Source organism: Tachyglossus aculeatus, chromosome 9 (genome assembly GCF_015852505.1).
Source record: "Tachyglossus aculeatus isolate mTacAcu1 chromosome 9, mTacAcu1.pri, whole genome shotgun sequence".
Classification (NCBI taxonomy): domain Eukaryota; kingdom Metazoa; phylum Chordata; class Mammalia; order Monotremata; family Tachyglossidae; genus Tachyglossus; species Tachyglossus aculeatus.
Genome location: NC_052074.1, coordinates 35,317,784 through 35,340,522, shown reverse-complemented (window position 1 = coordinate 35,340,522; position 22,739 = coordinate 35,317,784). Strand labels below are relative to the sequence as shown.

Here is a 22,739-nt window from a genome sequence, read left to right as displayed (position 1 = left end):
TTTGTTGTTATATTGCACTCTCCCAAGGGCTTAGTATAGTGCTTTGCACACAGTAAGCGCTCAATAAATATGATTGCATGAATGAATGGGCTGCTACTGCTGTTCCTGTTTTTCGTTTCTCTGGTGACAGTCCAGGCTTCTAAGCTGCACAACTGATATGCTGAGTCATAGGAAATTGAAGGCTGTTTCTTGATCAATTGTCTTTTGTGCCTTTGGTTAGGAATTTGATGCCCATCTTTTCTAATGCATAATAGCTAAGAGGTTGACTAGGAAGAGAAGCTTCTATCTTATTGTTATGATTATTGTATTTGTTAAGTGTGGAAAGCAACATGGCTGACAGTCATAAGGTCATGGGTTCTCAATCCCAGCTCCGCCACTTGTCTGCTGTGTGGCCTTGGGCAAATCACTTCAGTTACCTCATCTGTAAAATGGAAAGTAAGACTAAGCCCCATGGGGTACAGGGTCTGTTTCCAACCATGCTTACTTGTATTCATTCATTCATTCAGTCGTATTTATTGAGTGCTTACTGTGTGCAGAGCACTGTATGAAGTGCTTGGGATAGTACAATACGATAATGAACAGCGACATTCCCTGCCCACAAAGGGCTCAAAATCTAGAGTGGGGGAGACAGACATTAATACAAATAAATAACAGTACAGATGTGTACATAAGTGCTTTGTGGTTGGGAGGGGGAAGAGCAAAGGGATAAATACAATTATAGATTCATTCATTCAATCGTATTTATTGAGCGCTTACTGTGTGCAGAGCACTGTACTAAGCGCTTGGGAAGTACAAGTTGGCAACATATAGAGATGGTCCCTACCCAACAGCGGGCTCACAGTCTAGATGGGGGAGACAGACAACAAAACAAAACATATTAACAAAATAAAGTGAATGGTAAATATGTACAAGTAAAATAGAGTAATAAATACGTACAAACATATATACATTATTCTTCTCTGGGTCTCAGTTCCCTCATCTGGGAAATGGGATGAAGACGGGGAGCCCCACATGCGACATCCTGATCACCTTGTAACCTCCCTAGATATGTACGTTAGTTCTCTGGGGCTGAGTGGGCAGAGCAAAGGGAGCAAGTCAGGGCAACAGAGAAGGGATTGGGAGATGAGGAAAAATGGGGCTTAGTCTGGGAAGGCCTCTTGGAGGAGATGTGCCTTCAATAATGTTCTGAAGTGGGGGAGAGTGGTTGTTTGTCAGATTTGAGGAGGGAGGCCAGAGGAAGGATGTGGGCAAGGGGTCGGTGGCAAGAAAGGCAAGATTGAGGCACAGTGAGAAGGTTAACTCTAGAGGAGCGAAGTGTGCAGATTGGGTTGTAGAAGGAGAGAAGTGAGGTGAGGTAGGAGAGGGCAAGGTGATGGAGACCTTTAAAGCTAATGGAGAGAAATTTTCATTTGATATGGAGGTGGATAGGCAACCTTGGAGTTTTTTGAGGAGTAGGGTGACTTGTCCAGAACGTTTCTGTAGCAAAATGATCTGGGAAGCAGAGTGAAGTATGGACTGGAGCAGGGAAAGACTGGAGGCTGTGAGGTCAACAAGGAGGCTGATGTAGTAATCCAGGTGGGATAGGATGAGTAATTGTACCAACAAGGTAGCAGTATGAATGGAGAGGAAAGGGTGGATTTTACCGATGTTGTGAATGTGGTGGGACTGACGGGATTTGGTGACGGTTTGAATATGTGGGTTGAATGACAGAGAGGGGTCAAGGATGATGCCAAGGTTATGGCCAACTCTCTCCTCGACCCCCTCCGATCTGGCTTCTGTCCCCTACATTCCACGGAAACTGCCCTCTCAAAGGTCACCAATGACCTCCTGCTTGCCAAATCCAATGGCTCCTACTCTACCCTAATCCTGCTCAACCTCTCAGCTGCCTTCGACACTGTGGACCACCCCCTTCTCCTCAACATGCTATCCAACCCTGGCTTCACAGATTCTGTCCTCTCCTGGTTCTCCTCTTATCTCTCCGGCCGTTCATTCTCAGTCTCAGAGAATAAAGCCTCTCTTTCAGCATGCCGAACTGTATTGTACAATACTTCATGCTTTGGCAACTTTACAGTACTCTCCCATTATGGATGTAACTCCACCATCTCCCTGACCCTGATGGTGTCATCTTTGAGTCCTCTCCACCCCTTCCTTCCACATTCAGCATGTGTCTTAAATCCTGCCGGTTCTTCCACACAATATTTCCCGGAAACCTACCTCCCTTAAGGGCCACCAATCTAGTCCAAGCTTTTATCATGATTCAGTGTGGCTAGGGTATCAACCTACTTACTGATTTCCCTGTCTCCAGTCTGTACATTCTTCAGTCTCTTCCACAGGCTTCCACTTAGAATGCATCATTCCCCTCCTCAGACACATTCAGTAACTACCCTTGTCTTTCCAAGGAAAGTCCTGTCTATTGGATTCAAGGCTTCTCAGAAGGAATCAATTGATTAAGCGCGTACAGAGTGCAGAGCACTGTACAGCGTGCTTGGAAAAGTGTACAGTACAATACTATTGGTAGATGTGATCCCTGTCCACAACAAGCTTAGCCTTTAGTGGGAGTGTATTGTCTATAGCGGGAGTTCATAGTCTAAAGGAATCTCCTTAGCCTCCCACTTTCTTCTTCTGCTCACAGTCCTCACTTCTCCTAAACTAATCTTATAGCTGGGACTAGAACCCATGTCCTTCTGACCTTCCAGACCTTTACTCTATCCACTAGGCCATGCTACTTCTCAGTCCATATGAATTCTTTCATCTTTCAATAATGCATATTAATCACTTTAATGTTTATTGCTAAACCAAAACGTACTCCAGGGGACGATTACAACTTTTATTTCTGATTGTTTCCAAGTGCCTATCGGGCTTTGCTAAACAGTAGGCACTTAGTACATACCGGCACCAGCAACACTGATCTGGACTCTTGATTAATTCCAGGTTGCCATTCAGCTGAATGACACCCACCCAGCACTCTCCATTCCAGAACTCATGCGCATTTTGGTGGATGTTGAAATGGTGGACTGGGATAAGGTAAGAACAGATCCAATCTCTGGAAGCAGGAGGGATTTGGGCTGCCCTTTTTTTTTTTTTTTGCTAGGAGTAGTATCCACTCCATTCTCCCCAGAACACCCCCCTGCACACATGCACACATAAATACATTCAACCAACTTGCCCAAAAAGCAACTTTTAGTCTAACTCTCATCAGTTGGCTCAGTCCCACCTCATCATCTTGGAAGGCGGTATAATGAACTCAAAACCCCTGAGAAAGAGACAAGAAAGGAAAAGGAAGTACAAGCATTCTGAGATAAGTTTTTTGATCTTTGGAAGTGAAGAAGATGTTTCATCAGTAGACAAGGAAAAGACGTATGCTTTCTCTTAACGTGTGTCTTTTCTATGTGGTTGGAGAATGCTTCTAGAGAATTAGGGAATCTTCCAACAGTGCACGTTAGTCTGGATAAAAAAGATGACAGGTGTGCACAGAATCAGATATACCTGTGAACTATAATGCAAGTTTTCCTTAACATGGGGATGGTTCATCAATAACATAACCCCCCAGATTCCAGGAGAACTGAGTGTATTCCTGCCAGGGACAACTCGAGGTGTCAGGGATTCTGACACTTGAGAGGAGGTCCTTGTAAGTAAGCATTTTGTTTTATAAAACAGATCATTCATATTTTTTCATGGCCTGTTCTTGTGATCCTAGAGGGTGGTGGATTTTGGACTTTTATTTGTCCACCTAGCACTGAGATCACTTGAGTTAGAGAGAAACATTCAAGTTGCAGTTGAAAAGAATTGTGTTGGATTTTTTTTTTTACATCTAAAAATCAAAACACCTGTATCCACTGGAATGGATGCAGATCTGTAGGAATTTAATGTTTATCATGGCTCTCATTTAGGTATGAATTACTGTAAATACTGTGGGTAGCAGGAGAGGGAAGAGATGATGAACATTAGTACTGTTGTGTTCAGACCTCTGCCACTCGAGAAGCTGTTAAGTTTGGGAGGGAACCTCGAGGGAGAATTGACAGTCAAATGGGAAAACAGAAAGAAACCATTTCCAGGGGTGTGCTTGCTTTACTGAATCTTGACTTGCTTAGGCTTCTAGAGAAAACAGTGGTGCCTCAGGGAGAAGGGGGCACTTCTGCTTTTGTGCCTTAATATAGCCAAAGTTGAACTCCTGATTTCTCCAACCAAATTCTCTCCTCATCATTTCCCCCAGCCTGAATTCCCTCCCCAATCATATCTGACCACACACAGTTCTCCCCTTCTGCAAACCCCTTCTGAAATCACATCTCTTCTAAGAAGGCTTAATCTCCACTCTTCCATTTGAACCCCCGTCCAAATGCCACTTCAAAATTTCCTCATCCCCAAAGCACTTGGGTACTCCTGTCCTCTTGCATGTATCTTTATATCCTATCAATAATTTAATCTTGTTCTGTATCCCCCGCAATAGTATAAACTTCTTGAGGCAGGGATCATGTCTACTAACTCTTCCAAGTGTTTAGTACAGTGCTGTGCACACAGTAAGAGCTCAGTAAATGTGATTGATTGATTGATTGATTGCCTAGGCCTGGGAGATCACGAAGCGGACATGCGCATACACCAACCACACTGTACTGCCCGAGGCTCTGGAACGCTGGCCAGTCTCCATGTTTGAGAAGCTGCTGCCACGCCATCTGGACATCATCTATACCATAAATCAGAGACACCTGGATGTAAGCGCTAGCTGCTCACCCAGTCATGCCTGGGAGGTTGGGGAAGCTGAGGCAGTTGAACAGCTGTTTTAGATGGGTTAAGAATGGGCTGGGCTAGTTGGTGAGTAGATGTATGGCATATGCCCCTGTGTCTGCCCCACGCTCCGAAGTACGACTTGCATGGGGTCACTGTAGTCTGAGCTTTAAGCTTACAACCCTCAGCAGGTAGAGGATTTTATTTCTGGAGCTCAATTCCCTTTTATCACAGTTGGAGCAGACAGATGTTCCTGAACAACAGCACATGAACCACAGATGGCTGTGGAGATTCTTGACTTTTTTGTTCTGATTTCTGCGGGGTGAGGAAAAGCGAGCCTCTAGAGGAAATACTCAGACCCTATTTAGGGAAGGAGCAGAAAATCCTCGGTCAGCTTCATGTCTATGGAGAGCCTGGAGAGGTCCTCATCTTTCTCTGTGCCTGGTAACAGAATGTGGCTGCCCTGTTTCCTGGGGATCTGGAGCGCCTGAGGAGGATGTCCATCATCGAGGAAGGGGACTGCAAGCGCATTAACATGGCCCATCTGTGTGTGATTGGATCTCATGCTGTCAATGGAGTGGCCAGGATTCACTCTGAAATCGTGAAGCTTTCTGTGTGAGTGTTCAGGGAAGTGACTTACAAATTCAGATTTGTGGTCTTGCTCCAGAGATCTGAAGGCTTAACATCTTTGTACCTACAACCCTGTCAATCTGACTGTCCTGTAGAACCTACATGTAGGAGAAAACAAAGTGGCATTAATTGCTGACTAGCTCATTGGGGACTAGACTTCTGGGATTACTGGTGGCTGTGGAACAGGGCAGGCAGCATAGTAGAGGCAAGTACCAACCCCAAGTCTTAACCTGAGCCTTTGTTTTGGGAACAGGGGGATTGTGCTTTGGTGGGTGTCCTGGCTCCAACTCCCTGGGACTGATGATCCTACTGAGGCTGGGCCCCAGGCAGCTAACCCTTTTTCAGTTTCACCCCTGCCCCACCTCGGGAGCCCTTAATACACGACCAAGGAGTTGGCAGTTGATATACCTTGATTTCCTCTTCTCTCATCACCCCCATCAGCAGCAATAATAGCACTTATAGGTGATACCCATGCACCCCAATTGTAATGGGGAATACACAGACATTAATTCCAGCACTGTCCCTGGCTCATAGGAGGCCAGGCAAATCTAAGATAGTGGGAAGGGCAGAAATACAGGACAGAGATAGAAAAAAAATCAGGACTAAAATAAGCAAGCCAAAAATAATGATAGTTAATAGGTTTGTTGCAGGTTAGAGTGGAGAGTCTTCAGACTTCTCGATGCCCCATTCCAAGTGTCCTTGTCCAAATTGCTCCAACTCCAGCGTGTGATGGGCAGGGGACGTATCTGCTAATCAGAGTGCTCCCATGATTCAATTCATTTGGCGAAGGTATCTGGAGTGACTTTTAGACTAGACAAGTTAATGTATCTCCTCACATGCTTTTCTCCCTGTCCTTCCATCCAGATATACAGTACGCTGGAGAAAGCCTCCGTTCTTGGAAAAATTGAGATCCCGGTTCCATCCTAAAGTCTCTGCCCCCAAGCATTTCATTAAATCCTTTTTGTGAGGCCACGCTCCTCAGTAGTGCCTCTAGAAGGGAGTCAGTACCCTTTGCGGGATTGTCGGGAAGAGGCATTTATTCTCCTAATCATTGCATTCTCCCAAGTGCTTAGTACAGTGCTCTGTACATAGTAAATGCCTACAAGGTAGCCACAAGGTAATCCTGTTGGATGCCAGTCCCTGTTCCCCAGGGGGTTCAAAGTCCACATTCCTCACAGTAGAAGGGAGAACAGATACTCTTCTATTTTTCTTACCCTAATTCCAACTGTGTGGTTGGAATTTCCTGCATGTTTCAGTTTTAAAGATTTCTATGAACTAGAGCCTGAGAAGTTCCAGAATAAGACAAATGGAATCACTCCTCGGCGCTGGCTTCTGCTCTGCAACCCTGGACTGGCAGACATCATAGCAGAGGTGAGACCTAGAGTATGCTAATTCACACAACTGTTTCCCCTGTCTGGACTTTCAGGGAAGCAGTTAGACTAAGATAGAATGAAACATGGATGGGAGAAGCTGATTTAATTACATTGGGTTGGTTAGTCCCCAGAATATCAACTGAGGAAAAGCTGAAATTAGGAAAAGTACCCCTTTTTATCTTTTATTTTTTATAATTTTACAATTGTTGTTTTCAAAAGAGGATGGTCCACATTGAAATTTATGACTTCTGTAGCAGTGATTGGTTTTGGAAGTAAATACAAGCCATATTGTGATGTTCTAGTCACAAATTTTATAGAGAGGTGAGGTTGACTGAGTCTCACATTGATTCTTCCCATGGGGCTAAGCCCAGTAGCCCAGCCTGCCAACAGGCCCAAGTGCTTTCAGGGGTTTGGTAGGGCTCGATAGCAGAGTTTGTGAAGGAATTCTGTCAGAAGTTCTTGTCTGGGCATGGTTAATTAAAAAAGTCATGGACCATTTTGGGGAGTTCTTTTTCATAGCCAAGAACTTTGTCAGGAAGAAAAAGCATAATGGCACTATAATTTAATCACTTTTGTGTGTCCCAAGAAAATCGGGGAAGATTATTTGACTGATTTAAGCCAGCTGAAGAAGTTACTGCAGTTTGTTGAAGATGAATCATTTATAAGGGACGTGGCCAAAGTCAAACAGGTAATGCAATTCTTTGTGGGTGGCCTCCATTCTTTGGGCCTAGCTATTTTTCGCTTTTATTCTCTTGTATAATTAATGGTCCAAAGACTCAAGGATTTGTGGTTGCATGGTTGAGTGCTGCTGCAGTGGCAACATGGGGGAGCAAATCACAGTATCTGCTCACTCCTCAAAAACCCCTAATGGTTACCCATTCCTCCTTGCATCCAACAAAAAGTCCCCACTCTAGGCCTTAAGCCACTCAGTTAAGTCTGTCCTTCATATTTCTCTACTCTCTTCTCTTACTACACCCAGGTCACAGCCTTCATTCTTCCCAAGAAAACCTGTTCACTGTGCCTTGTTCTAATTTCCACTGCCAAACTCTTGCTCATGCTCTTCCCCCCTGCCTGGACCTGGACCTTTCAAAATCAACTGACCACGGCTCCTCCCATTTTCAAAGCCTTGTTGAAATAAGAGGAAGCCTATCCTGATTTTTATTATTCTTAGAGCAATATTACTATTATTATTTTTATAATTATTATGGTATTTGTTAAGTGCTTACTATGTGTCTAGCTCTGTTCGAAGGCCTGGAGTAGATACAAATTGAGTTGGGCACAGTCCCTGTCTCACATGGGACTCACAGTCTAAGTAGGAGGGGGAACAGGTATTTAATTCCCATTTTATAGTTGAAAATTAAGGCACAGAGAAGTTAAGTGACTTGTCCAAGCTTACACAGCACACAGCAGAGATGGGATTAGAACCCGGTTCCCCTGACTCTCAGGCCTGTGCTCTTTCCACTAGGTCATGTTGCGTCTCAAGATTGATCCCTAATTTCGCTTGCTTAGATCCCTCCCCTCCTGCCTTTTCAGCACTTCTGTGCCACCTTTGTACTAAATAACTTTGGGAGGCTGAGTACTTTTATACATATTTTACCTACCCTGTTATGTAAGCAGTAACTCAGGTACATATCCCTTTTCCTTCTAATATCTACCTTTATTTTAGTGTTCAACTTCCCCTCCAGATTGTAAACTCCTTTCAGGCAGGGATCATATCCTCTAATTATATTGTGTTCTCCCAAGTGCTTAGTACAGTGTTCTACCTAGTAATAATAATAATAATTGTGGTATTTGTTAAGTGCTTATTATGTGCCAGGCACTGTACTAAATGCTGGGGTGGATGCAAGCATATCGTATTGGACACAGTCCCTGTCCCACATGGGGCTCACAGTCTCAATCCCCATTTTACAGATGAGGTAACTGAGGTACAGAGAAGTTAAGTGACTTGTCCAGGGTCATACAGCAGACAAGTGGCAGAGTCAGGATTAGAACCCGTGACTTTCTGACCCCCAGGCCTGTGCTCTGTCTATTGTGCCAAGCCTTCAGTAACTACTATTTGTTGGTTGGTTGGTTAACTGAACTGTCAGGACAGAGTCTGAAATTCCCAAACAGTTCTTGTCTGCTCCTTGGTTAATGCAGGGAGAGAGGGATATCATTTTTTAAAAGGACTGAGGTTAATGTAATTGAAATGGTTTTTTTTCTAAGTGAAATGGTGCTCAATGCAGGGAAGACCACTCTTGAGAACAGTAGATTGTGCTGTTTTTAAAGATGTTGATGTTGTCCTCAAGTCTAACATCTTGCTGCTGTTCTGAACCTCAGAGAAAGAGGAGCTCATTGAATTTTCAACCTTTCATGATAGAGATCAGTTAAGACCTTGAAATTAAACATGATACTGACATTCTTCTCTGGCCTGTGGATAATTGCCATCAGATATCCCCTAGTTAAGTTTTCCATCTCTCTCTCTTTTCCCCCCACTCTCTCTCCCTCTCTGCATATTCTGATCAACTTCAATTCTGTTTCCCATTTTTTTTTTGGCTCCTGTCCTGAAGTTTTCAAATAAGAGCATATAATGAGACTCACTATCAGTATATCATGCCATTGGTCCATCCAGCCTAGGATTCTGTCTTTGACAGGATCACCAAGATGCTTGGAGGACCCATCTAATGGTTACAAAGGGTCACCAGTAAACTTGGAAGAATCAAGTGATGATTTGCCCTCCTGGATACCCATCTTCAGCATTAGGGACAGACATCCAACACTCCCAACTTCTCCCCTTAATAGCACATTATGTACCATTCATCTGTGACTATGTTATCTCTTGAACCAATAGTATTTTTTGCCTACACCACTTCCTGTGGAAAGGAATTCCATGAACTATAAGGAAGTGTTTCCTTTTGATTGTTTTAAAGCTGCATCTAACTCCACCAGCCCATATATTTTTTTTAATTGTTCTCTACCCTTTTGAACTACACTGACTACCAAGGGCCTTCTAATTCCTTTTGGATTTCTTAAATGTATCAGTTCGTCAGAGGGGATGAATAAACACAGCTCCTGTTCCCTGTTCTAACTAGAAATGTCAGCTTGGGTCTTAAAATCTGCCAATGAGTAGTAGTGAGGTCTATTTAAGTTCAAAGTTGCACTTGCCTGACATAGGATTTTAGGAAAAAGTAAAACTTTTCTTCCTCCTTCTTTTCTAGGAGAACAAGCTGAAGTTTTCTGCTTTCCTAGAGCAAGAGTACAAGGTGAAAATCAACCCTTCCTCCATGTTTGATGTGCACGTGAAGAGAATTCACGAGTACAAGAGGCAGCTCCTGAACTGCTTACATATCATCACATTATACAACCGTGAGTCTTTTCTCCCTGGAAGCTCAGGCCTGAGCAACAAAGTAGACATACTTTGGAGATAAAATTAACCACTAGGCTTCTCTGGAAGTTCTTTGCTGTCTAAATAAATGATGTGAATCCCTTTTCAGGTTTCCTTCTTAAATTCCCCATTCTCTCCTAACCAACACCCCCCCACCACGAGTTCCTGTTTCTTTCCCAACCTGAATTCTTATCCACCCTTCATTACCCCACCACCCCCTAGCCCCATAGCCCAACTCAGAGGGAGACCCTGGATCCTACTTAAATAAGAGATTCTGCAGAGGAGAAGTGCTCTCAACCTCTGAATGAAAGCTCTTGATAGATATCCTTTTGGTGCCTCTCCACTTCTGGAATCCTACTGCCCCTTGCCTGCCCTTGTCTCTTGCCTTTTCCTGCCCATTGCTTTTTCCTGCCCCTGCCTTCCCCTGCCCCATGCTGAGGTGGAAGGTATGAAAGGAGAAGAAAGGGAACAAAAGAAAGAGGGCAGATAGAAATAAATGCTTCAATAAGTGAATAGGATGCAGGGAGACTTGCCTCTTCATCTACCAGTGTCCATAGTTGTGTGGCCCCCAACAGTGTTACCAAGGTTAGCTTCTGCCCCTGTCCAACCCTAAAGCACTGGTGAAAGTTGATGCCATTAATCACTAGCACCACCACCACCCTAGCCCAGTAACAGAATCCCCTCTAGGCCTTATTAAAACTGGACTTTCAGGTTTTTAGTTATGCTCTCTCTGCTTGAGTGGACGTCCCTAACCCTTTTCAAAATCATGGCTGTTTCTAACCATGCTAGAAACTCATATCCATAGGCAGGAAGGGCTGGTTCAGTTGCAGTAGTGATGGCTGAGCTCACAGCAGCCATGGACCTTGGTGGCAAAAAAGCAAATCCAAGATCCCTGAATCTCTTCTAGGGTATTTAGTCCCTCTCATAGTTCTCCAGCATTAAAGTCCAGTCCTAGCTAGGTTTGAATTACTTCCGTATAGATAAAGAGGCCTTGGGTCTTTGCCAGCTCCTACTAAGCCTGTTTGGGCTACTAACCCAGCAAGCCACGTAGGACATTCATTTTCTTTTCAACCAGTTCATATGCTGTGTATCATCATGGTAATTGTTTTCCCAGTCCATTTTCTCCTCAGAACTTCACAGAAGTAAACTAAATACAATCACGGCATTACTTCCACTTTTTCGACAATGATTTCTTTCCCTGGGCAAAGATTTTCCATAGTTGCTGTAGTGAGTAGAAGCATTTATTGAGTCCCCACTTGGTGGGGTGCCCATTATTCGGTGCTTGGAAATAATCCATTAACTACATTGGCGATATTGTCAATTCATCCAAATTGTGCTAAATCAGCTTCAACCTAATGTGGCTTAAGCCAAATTAGTAAATTGACAGGTGTGTTTTGGTAATAAAATGTTAAGAACAACTTAAAATGAAACTTAATGTATCTACTGGGTAAAGTTTCCTAAATCCATACCCAACTTCTTTTTAAAGGCAAAGTAATCAATCAATCAGTCCCATATCAGTGGCATATTCACTGCCTACTACATGACAGTTTTTCTCAGGCTTATCTTATAGACATTTCCATTGAAGGAAGAAAGGGTTATATTATTTATCAGCTATGATGTAAAGTGACTCTAAATCTCTTTTTTAACCCTGTAGGGATCAGGAAAGACCCAGGCAAAACCTTTGTGCCAAGGACTGTCATGATTGGAGGGAAGGTAATGTGTTTATCTCTTATGCAGCCCTGGCCTTTGGCCCTGGCCTTTGTGGGGTGCGCTGGCTTACATATTAAGCAGAAGCTTGTTGGGTACCCTGAGCACCCCATTTTATGACACAATGACTGTTTAATTCCTGTTTGGCTCTCCAAGAAGCACTTCTTTTCTATGGTTCGGAGACAATGCATCTTCCCTCCCCTGTGTGTTGAGGTGCCACTTAGAACACCAGAACCTCAGAGTGCTGTGCAATTCAAAACAAGCTTCCCTCAATCATGTTCCTGTCCTCAAAAGTTATTTTAAGGGTATTTAAATAGCCTCCTTCTCATTCAGCTGCATTGTGACCTCCCAGGCCCCCCCCCCCACACATCTCCCTCTTCCCGAAGTAGTTCAGGAAAAGATGCATCACGCACACCAAGCCAGCCTACTCACAGCACTGTCACCTTTTGTCCTTGGGTTTGGTTTGCAGCCAAAGTCCACCAGGTTAGAGAAGCAGTGTGGCTCAGTGGAAAGAGCACGGGCTTCGGAGTCATAGGTCATGGGTTCAAATCCCAGCCCCGCCAGTTGTCAGCTGTGTGACTTTGGTCAAGTCACTTAACTTCTCTGTGCCTCAGTTGCCTCATCTGTAAAATGGGGATGAAGACTGTGAGCCCCCCCATGGGACAACCTGATCAACTTGTAACCTCCCCAGTGCTTAGAACAGTGCTTTGCACATAGTAAGCGCTTAATAAATGCCATTATTATTATTATTACCAGGGAGATGGGTTTAGGTGGCATCCTCTCTCTGAGACTAGCAGATGGAAGGACTCCAGCTGCAGACTTGTGTGGGACTATAGCCCCTGCTCTACCTGAGACAGAATGGTACTTGGAGATCCAACCATGAGCTATAGACTGGATCCCATACCAGATTAATTACTCTGCAGTTAAAAATCTTAATTTTTTGCTACAACCCCTCTTCCCTTCATTTATACTGCTGAATGTCTGCATTCCTAGAGTGGGAGGAGGCTGCCTGTCTTTGTGGCCCCTTGAATCAGGCGTTGTGTGGAAATCTGGGGAAGGGTATATATTAATTGGAACTGTGTTGAGCTGCTCAGGCAGTTGTTCATTTCCTAACATTTGGGAAGCCTCGATAGTTTGCTGGGGTGACTTGCCTTTGTAGAGGCTGAGGGATTGGGCCCAGACCTGGGAAGCATGCCCTGCCTTTCTCGTGTCATAGAGCTTCTGGAATATGACTTAGTTTCTAGGTACTTCATTTAGACATCTGTACAAGAATATAGCATTGTCTTCCCTCAAGAGCCTCCTCCCCCAATAGAGAGCTCAGATTGAGAGCCACATTTTTAGGAGTCATAGGCCATGCAAAAAGCCCACGTACCATTTTCTGTTGAAGAGCTGGTTGGGGAAATGATTGTGACAATTCCATAAAGCTCTGGGTGGTCTCTACGGAAAGTTGCTGGATGCAAATGGTGAACCCATGGAGAAACTCTTCCCATACAACTCTCCCTAACCTCCCCTCAGGGCAAGCCCTTGCTCTAGTCTTTCCTTTCCTCAACTCCTATCCCGAAAACCAGGATTGAGTCCTTGGGGAAGAGCCTGGACACTGGTGCCCTCCTGTCCTTGAAGCAAGCTCTGCTGGGGCTCCCTAAGGGCTCAAGCTGGGCAAATTTCATAAGCCGACAAATCCAGGACTGATTCTAGTTAGTTTATAGCACACTACTCACATCCTGGTTCTTGTCTTGGTGAGTGGGTTGGAAGAGAGGAAAGAGACCTGAAAGGGGGCCACTGCCTCCTGGCCCGGTTCTGCCCCCCTCACCCATTCCAGTTCTGCCCTCTCTCCCCTTCCACCCTTTCCCCGGCAAATTCTGGCTGAGGCCAGAAGCGGGAAGGGAACTATCCTTCCTGTGATTCAGGGAAGGATGGTTGGGGAGGTGACTGTGGCAGCCACTGACTTGAACATACAAAAATCAACAAAAGATGAAGAACACCATCCTGTTTAGTGTGATGGGCCGGTCTGACTAGGATGAGGAGAGTGGGGAAAGGTGCATATGGGAGCTGCGTTGAGCACAGTAGATTTTGAAAAGTAAGAAAAAGTAAGAAAAGAATCATGGGTGGGGGAACCAAGGGTAGGAGAGGAGGAGTTCAAGAGAAGGGGCAGGAAAACTGGGAAGTAGTGAAGGGAGAGACTGACTTAAAAAAGTAATGATGACGATGATGTGGTGTTTAAGAACTTCCTGTACTAAGTGCTTAGGATAGATACAAGATAAATCAAGTTGGACATAGTCCCTGTACCTCATCAGACTCACAGCCTAAATTAGGAGAGAGAACAGGTAGATGAGGAAACTGAGGCACTGAGCAGTTAAGTAACTTGCCTAAGGTCACAGAGCAGGGAGGTGGCAGAGCCAGGATTAAAAAGCAGGTCCTCTGACAACCAACCCTGGACCTTTTCCATTAGGCCATGCTGTTTCCTGGAGAACCCCAAAACTTGGAAAGCTGAGCCCCAGGAAGCATGGCGTAGTGGATAGAGCATGGGCTTGGGAGTCAGGTGGTCATGGATTCTAATCCTGGTTCCTCCATTTGTGTGTTGTGTGGCCTTGGACACACACTTTTCACTTCACTTTTCTGTGCCTCAGTTACCTCGTCTGTAGAATGGGGATTGAGTTTGGGAGCCCCATATGGGACAGAGACTGTGTCCTACCCAGTTTGTTTGTATCTACCCCAGTGCTTAGAACAGTGCCTGGCACATAGTAAGCACTTAACAAATACCTCAATTATTGTTATTATTATCATTATTCCAACAGAAAATAATTTCTGCTGTGCTTTTGGGGACCTTCTTTTCAGACCCAGGATGCTGCATTTTTTTGGTGCATCAAGGAGGTTCTGGGAAATGTCCCACTTACTGGTGAAGAGAAAAGCAGTATTCATTATGGTTACAACCAATTCCCAAACTCTGAAAATTCTAATCTGTGGGATTTGTTTCAGGAATCTTGCATGTCTATGTTTAGCAGGGTGGGAAGCACCGTGGCTTAGTGGATAGAACATGGGCCTGGGCGTTAGAAGGACCTGGGTCCTAATCCCGGCTCCATCTTGGGCAAATCGCTTCTCTGTGCCTCAGTTACCTCATTTGTAAAATGGGAATTAAGACTGTGAGCCCCATGTGAGACAACCTGACTAGTTTGTATCTACCCCAGCACTTAGTACAGTGCCTGGAACATATTAAGCACTTAACAAATACCATTAAAAAATCATCACCTTTCCAAATCCACTAGAATGAACCTCTGATATCCACTCCCAACAGTAGTTTATCCATGAGCACTTGAATAGGATTGTAGAAATTGAATGCAATATCTAGTACTAAAGCCAGCCAAACCCAAAATCTCTTGTAAATAGTCCCAAACCCTATAGGTTATCTTTCCGTTCTCCCACTTCTCTCTTCCCACAGGCAGCACCTGGCTACCACATGGCCAAAATGATCATCAAGTTGGTCACCTCGATTGGTGAGGTTGTTAATCGGGATCCAGTTGTTGGAGACCGGCTGAAAGTGATCTTCTTAGAGAACTACCGAGTGTCCTTTGCCGAGAAAGGTGGGATTGAAACGTCCTGGTTTGATGCTCAGTTGGGGCCCCTGATTGTGCCGTACTGGAGGCTAGGTTGGGGAGGTGCTAGTTGGCAGCCTGCACTACCCTCTTGCCTGAGAACCTACGGTTACTTGCCATCCTCTACCCTGTTGGGGAGCGGTGCTTTGGAGAGGCTGGTGGCCACTCCTGAAGCCAAGAAGGCTGGCAGTTCCTTCGGGGCACTCCCTGCCAAGCAGTTCCTCTAGATCCAGGTCCAGGTCCCGGCAGCGTCAGAGCAGCTTTTTTATTATGAATGCTTTTGTTGCCATATCAGCCGGAGTCTGAGCTGCTCAGGCCACAGAATTTCCCAAGGTTGCAGGTCTCAAGGTTGGGGTGGAAGCAACATGGTTGAGGGCCCACCAGAGGTGCAGCTTGAGGCACCTGCTTTCCCAGATTCTAGGAGCATGCATCTCTCTTGTTTAGGGCATCAGCAGAGAGCTGCTCGCAACTCAGTTGCACCCTGGTCCTTGCTGGGGGCCACCCTCCTGCTGTAGGGGCCTGAGTCCTGGCCCCTTCCACCTGCTGCTTGCCCAAGGGTCATAAGTCTGGTCTACCACCTCTCCGGGGGTTCAGCGAAGGAGGAGTGTATAAGGGACTGTACATTTGCTTCTTCATTCCTGGGTGCCCCCAACATGAAAACCTGCTGACCCCATCTCCAACTTCAAGCTGTTCTGGGACTCTGCTTCTGGGCTGATTCCTCTCTCCCAGAGCCTGGGGCAGGGGGTTGTTAGAGGGGAGGGGGGAATGTGTCTTTTCTCTTTTTCACCGTGCCTTGTGGTCAGCAGACAGATGGAGAAATACCATGAGAGGCTCTGGGGCACTGGGATATCTCTCAGTTTCAGTTCTCGGCTGGTCGGCTGCTTTGGGTCACTCTGTTTTCACCGTGGCTGACAAACAGCAAGAATCCACAGAACCCTTTCTGTTAAGCTAAAAAGGGACCAAATTTGCAAAACTATAATCCTGAGCCAGAGCATCTTACTAGGAGAGGGATCAGTTGTGCCTCAGAGGCAGGGAAAACCATTTGTGTCTGCTTGTCCGGGTGCCAGATTGCTGGGACAGGATTTCACGTAAGAGGATTAAGGAGTGAATGCCCTGCAGATCTTTGTGGATGGATCTGCAAACCAGGCTGGGATTATCAGCCTTTTCTCTGCCTGAGTGGATAACAGAACCCAGAAACCCAGACTCCTTTAGAAGAGCTAGACCTTGGCCTGGCCAAAGATGCAATCTTTGGACCTGATTTGGGAGCAACATGACCATGACATGGGGATTCCGTCAGGTAGATTGAAAGAGACAGAAGGACTGGCCATTTATTCCTCTTTTCCTTTTGCCAGTAATTCCCTCAGCGGACCTGTCTCAGCAGATCTCTACTGCGGGGACAGAGGCCTCGGGCACAGGAAACATGAAGTTCATGCTGAATGGAGCCCTCACCATTGGTACCATGGATGGTGCTAATGTGGAAATGGCCGAAGAAGCTGGCGAGGAGAACCTGTTCATCTTTGGCATGAGGGTAGAGGATGTGGAGGCAGTTGATAGGAAAGGGTGAGTCCCTCCTCCCCCCCTCCTCCTCCCCATTTTTCCCCCCCTTTCTTCCCCTCCATCCTTCACATCTCCCATTCCATAAGGTGTGTGATTAGGAGCAACCTGAACCAAGTCAGGTGGGGTTAGGGTAGGGGACAAGATAGCTATGTGGGCATAAGGATGAATGAGTGGTTGTTCAGAAAGAGATTCAGAAGAGACCTGGTTAAAGACCTCAGATGGGAGATTAGGTACTTCTGGTAAACAAGAGGAAGGAAAGGGTGAACAAGTCCAAATGGCAGTGTCTGGTCATGCCTGTTGGCCTTTCAGGGCCCTTCCGTGCCAGAAGGTATATAGATAAGGCATTTCACACAGCTGAAACAAGAAGCTGACTCATGTTTCTGGTAATTAACCTGTCCACCTGATTTTGGAATGAGGTTCCAATGATGTCTGCCTCCTAAAGATAAAGTTCTATTTGAGTGTTTTCTTTCCTGTATGGTCTTAGACTATGACCCTAAAAATGGGGCCCTCATAGCAGTAGAAATGACAAGTGGTCGTTCAAGAGAGTCATCCTGATTCCCCTTGGGTCTGTCCCTTCCCATTCCCTCTCCTTTTTCCCTGTCTCCTTTCTCCTCCTTGTCCTTCCTGTTAGTTTCAAAGTGGGGAGGGGAAAGAGCAACTCCTCTCACCTCCTGTTCCCTCCCAGAGTCCTGTGAGGGGAGGCTGGGTTTGGGGGTTCCTTTAACCTCATGGTTAAAGTGCAGGTTCATCCCAGCTTGGGCTCAGGGCCTGTTTACCTGAGGGGAGGAGGAGTTGTGGGTAGAGTAGGGGCTCTGCTGCCCAATGTCTTGGCTTGTAGTCAGACTGCCAAGCTGGACTGACTGGGGCTTTTCGGGTACACTTTGCTCATGGAAGCATTGGGTCCCTCCCCTCGCAGCTGGTATGTGAAAGTGTATGCGGAGTTGGGGAGGGTCAGTTTCAGGTCTAGCAGGGATGAGAGGGCAGAATTGTCTAGTAAAAAGAACAAGGGCCTGGGAGACAGAGAGGACTTGGGTTCTAATCCCAGCTCTGCCACTTGTTTGCTGTATGACCTGGGGCAAGTTTCTTCATGTCTCTGGGCCTCAGTTTCCTCTTCTGTAAAAGGGGTGTCAGTACGTATTGTCCCTCCCCCATAGAATGTGAACCCCAAGTGAGACGGGGACTGTTTCTGACCTGATTGTCTTGTTTCTGCCCTAGTGCTTAGTACCATGTTTGGCCCATTGTAAGTGCTTAGTAAATGCCACCATTATTGTTTTCAGTGGGGCAGGGCAGTTCTGTTCTCAGGCAGAGAGAGAGAGAGTTGTTGAGGTTCAGGCTTCTGTCACTCTCTCTGCCTGGTCCTGAAGGTATTCTCAGCCACATCCTTCTTAGAGACCGTCGGTGTCTTTCTCATTTAGGTACAATGCCAGGGAGTACTATGACAGGCTTCCAGAATTGAGACAGGTAATTGACCAGATCAGCAGTGGATTCTTCTCCCCAAAGGAACCCGACTGCTTCAAGGACGTTGTGAACATGTTGATGCACCATGACAGGTAAGGATGCCAGACTGTGTTTCATTTTGGGGGAACCCAGGAAGTTTCTGTTTTAACATGGCCACCTCTTAGCCCTAGTCCTTGCTCCCTCTTTCCCTATCTAACTTTATAGGTGCACAATCAAAACTGTTGGCACAGTTTCTGGACTCTCCCTGGCCTTTCATAGAAAGCTCATCTCTTCTGCATGCGTGATTGTGGGCTTCCCGCCTCTGTGAGTGAGTGCAGGTAGACAGTAATGGGACACCCAAGAATGCTGCAGGAACTCCAGGGATCGGGGCTTGGGTTGATCTATTGGCCAAGCTAAGCCTAGGTTGGACCCCTGAAAGCAGCACCCTTGGGTGAGGCAGGCAGTGTGGCCTTCTACCTTTTCAGTGGCACCATGCCCCATGTCACCTAAATTGTGTGTTTTCCTCAGGCACACGTGTGCACATGCAAGCACACATACACACACACTTCTTCCCTAAAATGATCTAAATCCAAGATTTTCAAACCTATAGGGGTTTTGGGTTTCTGCCCAGCTCCCCCTCTTGGAGTACACAGCACAGAGTAAGTGCTCAATAAATACCATTGATTGATTGATCAAGCTTGGGGAGAATGGGAGGGAGAACTGACTGCAGTATCCCCACAACAGTCCAACTCTCTGGAACCAGCCACTGCTGTCCTCTGCTTGCTTTCTTTTTAACTTCACTCCCTAGCCTCCATCTCTGTCCGTTTTTCCCTTTGGTGGCTTCCTTCACCTGACTTAGCCCCAACCTGTCTGACATTTCTCTTCCCAGATTCAAAGTGTTCGCAGATTTTGAAGCCTACTTGGACTGCCAGGCTCAAGTGGACCGACTGTATAGGGTAAGCCATCCCCATCCGGCCACGAGGCCGCCTCCCGAGTATCTCTGCACACTAGGCTCAGGAGATATAGCTCTTCACTTTGCAAGCTACTGACAGCTCCTGGTGCTCCAATGACAACTCTCTCATCCAGGCTTTTTTCATGGGGCAGACCTGGTGGAACTGGGGCCTTTGTGGCAGTGTCAACACTCTCAGCACTACCCTTACCGTTACTGTGTCATCCCCTCTTCATGTCTTTCCCTAGGCCTCATCTTAGCTTGTCCAACTGAGCTCAAGTGCTCGTAAAACATGCACGAAAGGAGAAGGAGATGGCACTGGTCATTCTCTTCCTCTGTTCTTTGGGTGCAAAGGTGAAATGTTGCATTGGGGATTGTAAAATAAAAAGAAAAAATCGCTCCCCTGAGACCTCCTTTGCCTTAATGGGTCTCTGTCTGTTCTGAGTCTGAGCTGGCCTCAGGAGGGCAACTCTCCCTCCCACAGTCTTCACTGCTCTCTCTGCTTGCAGCACGTAGATTCTCTAATAAGAAACCCACATAAACCTGAGGGCTAAAGTTCCTTGTTGGCATGACATAACCAAGGAGGTGGGGATTAGTGAAAGAATGAGGTGGTTTTCTAGGAGGCTTTGAAGGTGGGAAGGAATGAAATTGGACAGATATGAGGGACGAGTGAGTTCCAGGCAATGCAATAGCCATGAGAAAGTTCATGTTTTAAGACCTGTACCTTACCAATCAAATCATGTAGGAGGCCAACAGAGATTATAGAGGGAGGAGATAGGACTGTGGAGTGCCAGGAGGGAGTCCAAGGTCTGGAGCAGCTAGTGGAACTATGGCCAGGGAACCCATGAGGGAGGAACAATAGGAAAGGCAGAATAGTAGGGTAAAAGGGCCCTTCCCACCCCCAATCACATCCAGTGGAGATAGAATGCCTATTTGCTTTCTCACACCCACATCATTGCCAAAGCCCCGTTCTTGGAAGCATGTCAATAGCAGAAGCACCTCCCCAGGTTGCCTACTGACTGGCCACATAACCCAGCTGAAAGGGATCATTTTCCCCTTAGGCTGAACAGCTGCTTTAGTTCAAATTGGGGTTTGAAGTCTTTGTACCAGGCTGGCAGACTCCTTGCTTGCACAGCCAGCCAGCCTCAGCTCAAGGGGACATGAGCTTGCTCCAGCCCTCTCTGAGGACTTAGGGAATGGAACGTGTGTTGTCACTGGAAGCCAAGATTCTGAAACTGTGGGTGGGCAATGGGTGTCCAATATTGGGCTGTGCATATGAGTGGAAGAATGCCAGTGCCGTGGTGGAACCAGCTTCTAGGAACTTCATCGTGACCCTCGGGTTTGCTTTCTCGGCTTCATTGCAGTGCCACAAGCTACCGAGCATCTGGCTGCCCTAGCTCAGCCCTGGAGTCGCTTCGGTAGCCATTCATCTGATAAATTCATTCCCAGTTCCCAAGTGGCCTCCTCGCTGCCCAGTTACAAAGTGCCAGGCAGGGATAGTAGGCCAGGGAGTCCTTCATTCCCAAGCAAGCTGCAGGTGGGGTCATTTTTGTGAGAGCAAAGTAGCAAGGGGGTAGGCAGTTGACACAAAGGCCAAGGATACTGGCCCGGCCATCTGTGCCATCTCCCTCCCTCCAGTTGTCCCTCTCCCTCCCCCGCCCCGCACCAGAGCAGGGATGAACACCTGGGCTGGTGGGAGCAGTCCCAGGGGTGAAGCATAGTGCTTGCTCCTTGGAAGTGGACTTGGGACCATTTGCATGACTGGGAGACTCTTGGGGCTGGAGGGGGACCTGGGTACTAGGCCCCCTTGGTTCCACCTGAACCCATTCCCTTAATTCCAGAGTACAAGTTTAGCTGGATTGTTCCCATTGACAAACCCAGAAGCAACTTTTGACCCTGCCGTGGGGCTAATTCTGGACTCTTCTTCTCTCCCCAGAACCCAAAAGAGTGGACCAAGAAAGTCATCAAGAACATTGCTTGCTCTGGCAAGTTTTCCAGCGATCGGACAATAACTGAGTATGCCAGAGAGATCTGGGGAGTGGAACCCTCAGATGACAAGATACCTCCTCCCAACATCCCCAGGGAATAAGCTTCTCCATGCTACCCAAGGGCTCGTGGTGACTGCCTACTGTCAGCGCGGGTTCTGGGTTAAAGTGCTGTCTTGTTTGTAGTTGGCTTTGCACACCTGCAGTTTGCATGTACTTTCTTGCCAGTGGATAGTCTTGTTCTTTCTAACCACCAGGGCCCCGTGGAGGGCAGGGCAGGGTGAGGTGAGGCAGGGGGAGAGGAGGGAAGGCAAGAGGTTGTGGGGAGAGGCTTTGAAACCAGAAGATTCCAGCCTGGACGTTGCTGACAGAAGAAATCCAAGTGTATGAGCCACAGACAGTTCTCAGGATGCCCAAGAAAGCACCCTGACCCAGTGGAAACAACCCCAGAGAAATGTACATTAATGAGCAGAAGCAGCGAAGACTACTCTGCCTATTGAGATCACTTGAGTAGCCCAAGCTGTGGCTGACCTTCAGGGCACTTACAGACTTGATATGCAGTGGTAGAGCGGCCCTAAGCTGGTGCAGGGGGACCTTTCCAAAGGCCATGTCCTCTGTGTCACTGTTAGCCTTCCGACCCAAAACCTCTTAGGTTGCACGCAGAAGGCCTCGTGAGCTGTTTTGTCTCCTGTCAAAGTCCCTTCAAACTCTTGCGGTCAGGAAGAAACGAAACCAGCACCACAAGGCACCCTTTTAACTCATCACCACTGACCGCTGAAAACTAGCTGTAAGGCTTGGCATTTATAGGGTGTGGGTCCCGAGACGGTAGAACTGGCAAAGTGGTTGATCAAAGGAGCTTGATCGGTTCTGCTTCTCTGCCCCAGAAGCACAGTATATCCCAGGGGCCAGGTACTATTTGGAGTGGGATTCCAGAGGCCAATTGGAAGAGAAGGAAATGAAAGTTTCAATTTCTGCCTCTCTAGACCATTAAGAGGTTGGAGACAATGGGAAGAGAGCCCCAGGCCACTTAGGCTCCTTCCTAAAGGCCCTTAGTGCTTCCAGGGCCCTCATCCCGTGTTGTGACACACTTCTGCGTCTGGCTGGGTCGTGCAGACCAGTAGCTAAGTTAGAAGAGCCAGCCCTTTTATAATAATAATAATAATAATGGCATTTATTAAGTGCTTACTATGTGCAAAGCACTGTTCTAAGCACTGGGGAGGCTACAAGGTGATCAGGTTGTCCCACGTGGGGCTCACAGTCTTCATCCCCATTTGACAGATGAGGTAACTGAGGCCCAGAGAAGTGAAGTGACTTGCCCAAAGTCACACAGGTAAGTGGTGGAGTTGGAATTCGAACCCATGACCTCTGACTCCAAAGCCCGGGCTCTTTCCACTGAGCCACGCTGCTTCTTTTGAACAGAGAGGC

At 46.6% G+C, this 22,739-nt stretch overlaps 1 protein-coding gene across 1 annotated transcript in view; it reads left to right on the top strand.

The window, feature by feature from the left end:
* The window catches only part of PYGB (glycogen phosphorylase B), a 68,246-nt gene extending 46,705 nt beyond the window's left edge, over window positions 1-21,541 (top strand). The window contains 12 exon segments of the mRNA XM_038751072.1: window positions 2,932-3,024; window positions 4,563-4,709; window positions 5,174-5,337; window positions 6,609-6,723; window positions 7,312-7,413; window positions 9,923-10,070; window positions 11,744-11,802; window positions 15,233-15,374; window positions 16,739-16,946; window positions 18,359-18,493; window positions 19,270-19,336; window positions 21,266-21,541. Of these exon segments, the coding sequence (XP_038607000.1) occupies window positions 2,932-3,024; window positions 4,563-4,709; window positions 5,174-5,337; window positions 6,609-6,723; window positions 7,312-7,413; window positions 9,923-10,070; window positions 11,744-11,802; window positions 15,233-15,374; window positions 16,739-16,946; window positions 18,359-18,493; window positions 19,270-19,336; window positions 21,266-21,418 (1,533 nt within the window). The 3' untranslated portion in view covers window positions 21,419-21,541.
* Window positions 21,542-22,739: the final 1,198 nt, after the last annotated feature.